Here is a 6,817-nt window from a genome sequence, read left to right as displayed (position 1 = left end):
CATTTAATAAACATTTAATTTTTTTTTACATCAAAAAATAATATAAAGCCATGAGTGCTTTGGGGCCCTGGCCAGCCCCGGAGGGCCGGAGGGGGCTAAGGCACAGTGGTGGGGTCACTGGTAGCTGCAACTGGTCACAGGTACACCGGCTGCTCCTGGCCTGTGAGCAGCCGGTAGGTGGCGGCCGGCATTGTCTTGATGTGGACCTGCGGGGAGAGGAGCGGGCTGGGGGCGAGCCCGGCTGACAGGCACCCCGAGCCCACCTGTGCCCCACGCACCTCGAGGTGGGCCTCGGTGAGCAGCTCGATGATGCGGGCGTGCGGCGTGGCCACCACGCTGTGCCCGTTGATCTCGATGATGCGGTGCCCCACCCGGACGCCCCCGCGCTCCGCGATGCCGCCCCGCAGCAGGCTGCAGATCTGGGGGGGACAGCAGGGCGGGCCTCAGGGGCTGTGTGCCGGCTGCCGGCCCGCCCCACCCAGCCCCGACGGGGCCTCACGATGCCATCCTCCACGCAGAAGCCCAGCTGCTCGCGGACGTGGGGCCGGCGGATGATGGCCGTGGTGACCGGCGGGCAGTGCACAATGCTGAGGGTCACCAGCGTCTGTGACTTCACCTCCTACGGGACAAGGGCGCTGGCCTACCTGGGCCGTGGGGGGCTGCAGAGCCTCTAGGCAAGCTACAGCCCCCCTCTCAGCCCCATTTACACACCCGGAAAATGGAGATTTGGCCTCAGGGCTCCAGACTCTACCAGGCCCCGCCCTTCCTGCCCTAACTCTGAGGCATCACCAAGGGCCCGCACTCCCCTCCCCATCTGACTCCTCAAGGTCAAAGGCAAGTGTGGGCAGTGCCTGTGCGGGAGGCCGGGCTGCAGACGCCCAGTGCTGCGCTGTATGGACGCGTGGGCCTGGCCGCTCCATCTCTGGGCCCCGTTTCCACATCTGCTCAACGGAGGAGACCCAGCACACCTGCTGCCTCACGGCAGGTGCAGAGGCGGCCCCTGCGCTGGACCCTGCCTCCCAGCCCAGCGGGCACAACCTGCACAGGTGCGGTCTGCCCTGGCCAGTTCCCTAGAAGCACGTCAGCAAGAGGGACCTCGTTCCACCTGTCCCTTCTCGTCATGGCCAGGGAAGGGAACTCTGAGGCTCGGGCTTCCTCCCCTGCCTGGCTGTGTGGCGAGGCAGGTCTGCCATCTGGGGGGCCCTCCGCCCCGCCCCCAGGACTCACGCGGACGGCGGCCTGGCAGGCAGCCAGGGACAGCCCCACCAGGCTGGTTCCGTTGATGGCCGTCAGGCGGTCCCCGATGCTCAGGGCACCTGAGCGCTCAGCCGGGCCCCCGTGCTGTAGGTTGGCGATGACGGCGGTGGGCAGCAAGGAGCCCCAGCCTGACTCCACCAGGGCCACGCCCAGGCCTTCGCCACGACGCTTCTCGATGCACACCTGGGAGGGAGATGCAGGGGGCATGAAAGATTGAAAGATGGAGGCGGGGGGCCGGCAGGGCGGGTGGGAGCGCGGTGAGCGGGCTTACCTCCCGGCAGTTCTCGCTGTTGGAGAAGTGGTCCAGGTCGCCGTTGTGCAGATGGCCAGGGCCGGCGGCCCCCTGGCTCTGCCCGGAGCCCACCTGGCTGGGATCAAGGCCATTCTCCCGCAGGAACTGGTGGTAGGCCACGGCGAAGGCCTGGCCGATGGCCCTGGCGATCAGCTGCGCCTGTGGGGTGTGCTCAGAGGTGGTCCCACTAAACCACTGTCTCCCAGGTCCTCAGACACCCTCAGGGCGAGGTCCCATTCAGAATAAGGGGACAGCTGTGGCGCTGCGGTTCCCAGGGAGGAATCCGAGGGCAGAGTGGGTGATGGGAAGGTTTAGGGGTGTCAGTTACCAGACTCCGAGGCTTCCAGGAAGACTCAGAATAGAGGATCAGGGAAGCTGCCGCAGGTGCCAGGAAGGGGCGAGGGCACCAGGTGGCAATAAGACAGGTGGGCTCGGAGGAGCCAGCCCCGTCCCCGCTCTTCCCCTGGACACCGGAGGCCCTACTCACGTCCTCGGAGTGGAAGACATGGCAGATCATCTTGTAGAGCCGGCGGCCTGCGGCCTGGGGTGGGGGCGGGCGGGCCAGCCGCCGCCGGGCCATGAGCACCAGCACACTGCCAATGTCGGCGATGTAGGAGACAGTCTGCAGGGCGTGGTCCATCATGGCCTCCTGGTGGGGGAGACTGGACCTGGGCAAGCTGCAGGGGCCTCACCAGGCCCCGCCCTCTGCCTAGCCCCGGCCCACCCAGGCCCAAGGCAGCTGGGGCCTGTACCTGGGAGTCGGCTGTCAGAACTTTGACTCTTTTGGTGGAGATGAAGAGGTCCACTTCCGTCATGGGCTGGCTCTCCCCGTCGGGGGCCTGTGGGGGTGGGGGTGGGAGGTGGGAGGCCCCCCAAAACCCAGGCTCTGCCCTGCAAGGCTCTGGGTGCCTGGGAGGACCCAGCTGGCAGCCCCATCCCTCCCACTCTCATCAGCCCCAAGAAGCCCGGTGGGTTCAGCCCTGGCTTCACCTTGACACGGTCCATTGCCTCCTGGGCCTGGGTCATGCGTGTGCTGGGGGGTGGGTTCCGCTCAGACACCAGTTGGGTGGAGCCCAAATATTTGGCCCCAAATATGACACCATCTAGGAGGTCTTCGTGGTCACAGGGACCAGGTACTGAGGGAAACAGTGAAGGAGGGTTAGCCCAGGGTGCCCCTGGCCAGGTCACCCGCCTCCTGGACTCTCCCAGGGTCCCGGCTCCCTGAACAGAGACTATGCTATGGCTTAGATCCTGGGCCACACAGTCCCAGGACCATCCCACCGGTGGGCGCCCCAGACCAGCAGCTTGGTCCTCACAGATCTGGCGCTGTCTGCCAGTCTGGAGGTGGCTCGGTCCACAGCTCATGTAGTGCCAGGCAAAAGGGCAGTTTCAAGAGTGTCTGTGAGTTTAGAACCACAGCCAGGTCCTAAGTTTTAGTGCTCAGACTCTGCCGGCTTATTTTTGTCATTCTAGAACAAGAAGGTCCCGTGACATTATGCTCCAGTCAACCCTACTCAATGTTCTGGGATTCCCCCAATCTACAGCCAGTCAGCTCTGTCCACTGTTCCAGAATTCTATTAGCTCTACTCATCAGCTCTACTGGTGCCCGACCATATCAGGGACATCACTGTCTGCATGTCTAAAATTCTCACACTGTCCCAAACCCCAGACGGCCCCGACCTACAATTCCCAAACTCCCTGGTTAAGTCTTAAACTAAGAACTCAGGGGTTCTAGAAAATACTATCATTCCAGAATCACTGACTTTTCCACTACCAACTGATTCTAGAACTTTTAATCACAGTCACAGCAGGTAGAGCTTACTAAGGCTCTAAAACATCCTCAGATAGTTTGCAACCTCAGCTGTATACAGTGGCTTTAAGAATTATTTGAGGGCTCTTCCTGGTGGCACAATGGGTTAAAGCACCGCATTATGAAGCTCTCTGAAGCCACTGCAGCATGAGTTCAATCCCCTGCCAGGGAGTGACCCATAGGGCGTGGCAGACCTCTCCTGACCCGCCTGCTGCTCCCCTCAGCAATGTACTTCGGTGATCTGCCTGTTCTGCTCTGGTGAATCCTCTCACCCACCACAACTCTGTACCCAGTTCTGTAAGCATAAATAAATCTTTTTTAAAAAAGAATGATTTGAACAGATCAGAAACAATGCCACAGAGCCCAGGTTCCATGGCTCTACAAGCCCTTGAGCAACCTAGAACCAAATGACTCTGCCAGCAGTCTAAACATTTTAGCCAGCAGCTACTGCTTTTTGGTTGAGAACGATAGCGCTGGACCACGTTTCCGGAGGTGAATCTAAGCCACAGTCAGCCCTGTCCTCTCCTCTGTGACTTCAGCATTCCAGAAGAAAGCAGTTCCATTCTGGGGCTCCGGTCGGGGCTGCCCCCTGTGGGAGCCCCATGGCACTTGCAATGTAGCTGATCTAGACTGAAAGATGCGGAGTGCAAAAAGCACATGGGATTCTCAAGATTCAATATGAAAAAAGTAAAATAATTATAAAATACTGAAATGTTAGTTAATCTTTTTAGCTGTAGTTTGGAGGAAGGGGGTCTGGAACACGGGTCCGACGGCAGGAGCAGAGAAACCTGCTGGGTGAGAACACAGGGCCTGTCACCCCGAGCTCTGAGCAGAACCTTCTCTCCCCTGGCTGAAGGCGTGAGCTCCCTGGGTCTGCGCCCAGCACCCCCCGCCTGAAGCCTCAGCCGAGGACGAGCTGGTGTGGTGCTGCGACACCTCACCTCGCCTTCCATTTCCTCAAGTGGGGCTCCCGTAGCCTCATTTCTCCTCCTGATGTGGATACGGTCCCGCAGGAGCCGTTCAGTTCCCACTTGCTGTCAACATTTTTGCAGTTACCGTTTTTAAAATCATAAAATCATTTGCAGTCAGTGTTTTGTCTTGATCCAATTTTATCTTTTGCTTTTAAAAATGTGTGTAATTGGAAAACTTAAAAGACCACGTAGAACTCCTATTTCTGTCGTTTAGCTCTGCTTTAGGACTTTCAGCTTATTCTAGAATCAGGTAGCCTTGTCCATGTTCTGGAATACCGTTTTTTGATCTAGCACTGTGGGTAAGTTTTATTTGCTCCATGGTTCTAAAACTCCCTGTGTGAGTGGAACGGGAAGCGCTGTTCTTTATTCTAGCGCACGTGGGCCTGCGCGTCTTTAATCTAGAACCACAGGCATTGCCAAGTCACGGGATTCTCCAGGTGAGTCACAGAACCTTCCTGGAACTATGGCTCTCTCTACAACCGGAGAACTTGCTCTTTGACCCCTAGTAGCAGGCGGTTTGGGGACAGATACTAGAGAGTTGTATGTGGTCAGAAACGGTCCTCCCAAGCCATTAGGGAAGATATGGGTGAAATTTTTCTGCAAAGGGCCAGTCAGTATTTTCATCTTTGTGGGTACCTGTTGCAACTGCTCAACCTGCCACTGGAATGTGAAAGCTGCCACACAAAAACAGCATGTATGCTTGTGACTGTGTTCCAGTAAAACTTTACTTGTGGACACAGATATTTGAATTGTATATCGCTTTCGTGGGTTCAGAAATGTTCTTTTGCTACCCCCTGCTCTAAACTGTCAAGCCTGCCCTAGCAACCCCTAATATAGTCTAAACATTCTCAAGCCTCTCTCTCCTCTTCCAAACCATCTGGAATCTACTTGGAACTGATCTCAGAGGCAATTCTCTAGAAGCCAGAATGACTTCTCCAGAAGCAACTCCTTACTGGCAATCTGCCGATTTGGGGAGCCTTATTCAGGCTGTTCTGAACCCCTAAGTCCCTGGTGCAAGGACGGGCAGGCCACTCACCCTCCTGTAGGGCAGGGTATGAAGCCGGGGTCTCGGGGCTCTGGAAGAAGATAGAAGAGGGGCAGGCCTAAGTCCCTCTGCTAGGCTCCCAGCCACAGAGGAGGCCTGGGGAGGGGAAGGGCGGGCACTACCTTGGCACCAGCGGGTCGCTCTTCAGGAGCAACTAGAGGCACGGTTTCCAGCCAGGGTTCTGGGGAGCTGCTCGAGCTCCTGCTGCCATCCTGTTCAGCACAGGCTCCTTCCTCCCATTCCGGGGGACCAGTATCCGCATCTGCGTCTTCAGGGGGTTGCAACAGGTGAGGAGCAGATTCTGAAGACTGGGAAGAAGGGCACTCTTCGAGGTGCAAAAGGTTCAGCAGATCATCTCGGCCAGCCTCAGTGGACAACAGCCCATGGGCAGTAGACGAGTCCTGAGGGGCCAGGCCGTGGCCAGTGGCAATGTGCAGGGGACAGGGGTGTCCATCTGGGCACAGATCCACCAGATCACCAGGCAAAGCCTCAAACTGTTGCACCAAGTCTTGAATATTTGGCTTGTCAAGTTCCATCTGACTCAGGCTGCTGGGGCCTGCAGGCACTTGGTCGCACTGGCCGGCGGGGGCAAGGTCCTGAGAGTGTGTAAGAGTGTCCCTGGGCTCCCCCACGTCCATGGCTGGGGGCCCTGTGGGGGTCTGGGGGTTCGTCACAAATTCCATACCTGGACCCCAGGTTCATACCGGCATCTGAAAAGACAGTCAAAGGCGAAATTTCCTGGGTGCCAACCTGGTGCCAGTCACACAGGTCACAGAATTTAATACCCACCCAATCCTGTGAGTTCTACTGCAATCTTCACTTTATAGATGAGGAAACTGTGGGGCAGAATGGGCAGTTCCAGGCAGTGGCATCCCGGTTCCAAATCCAGGGGGCGTTCCCCTGAGCTCTTTCCACTCAAAACCTCAAGAAATGCCCTGTATCTGCGGCCCCCCAGACGTCTCCTTACTCCTAAACCCGGTTCACCCCCGCCTAGTTCTTCCAAGTCTTCCTCTCCGGAGACAAGGAACCAGGCTGGAGGCACAACTTGACTGGACAGATCCGTCAAGCACAGGTCCTCCACTTCTGACTCACCATCCACGTTCAAGACTTTAGACCGAGGACTCCGGACGTAGCAGCAGATGTCCAAGAGGCCAGAGCGCTGCCCAGAGAGCTGACCGTAATCTCAGGACCTCCCACGGCACGCAGAAGGTCGCCCCCAGACTCAGACCCGGACCTCAGAAGGCAGTCCGAGATTAACTCGAACCTACAGCCATTAACGCGGGCTCAGACTTCAGACTCCAGACCCCGGGCAGCGGTCCCCGGCCCCGCTCTGCCCCGCCAGGACACTCACTTTCCAAACCGCGGTGAACTCACCCCACGCAAGTCGGGTTGGCCAGGTCAGCCCAGTCCCGGCGCCCGCAAATCCGTAGGAGCGGCGCCCC

General features: G+C 58.2%; 1 protein-coding gene across 4 annotated transcripts; it reads right to left on the bottom strand.

The window, feature by feature from the left end:
* Positions 1-46: 46 nt before the first annotated feature.
* Positions 47-6,798, bottom strand: APBA3 (amyloid beta (A4) precursor protein-binding, family A, member 3). Of its 4 annotated transcripts, XM_012729877.1 has the most exons (12): positions 6,750-6,797; positions 6,468-6,639; positions 5,498-6,085; positions 5,367-5,406; positions 2,540-2,685; positions 2,302-2,388; positions 2,037-2,198; positions 1,529-1,708; positions 1,228-1,440; positions 500-619; positions 279-419; positions 47-206 (listed from the first exon to the last, which is right to left on the bottom strand). In XM_012729877.1, exons 3-12 carry the CDS (start codon positions 6,056-6,058, stop codon positions 135-137), a joined length of 1,722 nt encoding a protein of 573 aa, XP_012585331.1. In that variant the 5' UTR covers positions 6,059-6,085; positions 6,468-6,639; positions 6,750-6,797; the 3' UTR covers positions 47-134. The 4 variants fall into 4 exon arrangements, with proteins under 4 accessions (XP_012585331.1, XP_012585334.1, XP_004689404.1 ...); XM_012729880.1 differs by lacking the exon at positions 6,468-6,639 and having other exon boundaries at positions 6,750-6,798; XM_004689347.2 differs by having other exon boundaries at positions 6,468-6,782.
* Between the last annotated feature and the right edge of the window lie 19 nt (positions 6,799-6,817).

The sequence above is a fragment of the Condylura cristata genome, unplaced genomic scaffold (assembly GCF_000260355.1).
Source record: "Condylura cristata isolate star-nosed mole 26May11 unplaced genomic scaffold, ConCri1.0 scaffold00025, whole genome shotgun sequence".
In the NCBI taxonomy this organism is placed as follows: Eukaryota; Metazoa; Chordata; class Mammalia; order Eulipotyphla; family Talpidae; genus Condylura; species Condylura cristata.
The sequence above is the reverse complement of the archived record's forward strand: the minus strand, read 5'-3'. Positions and strand labels throughout refer to the sequence as shown.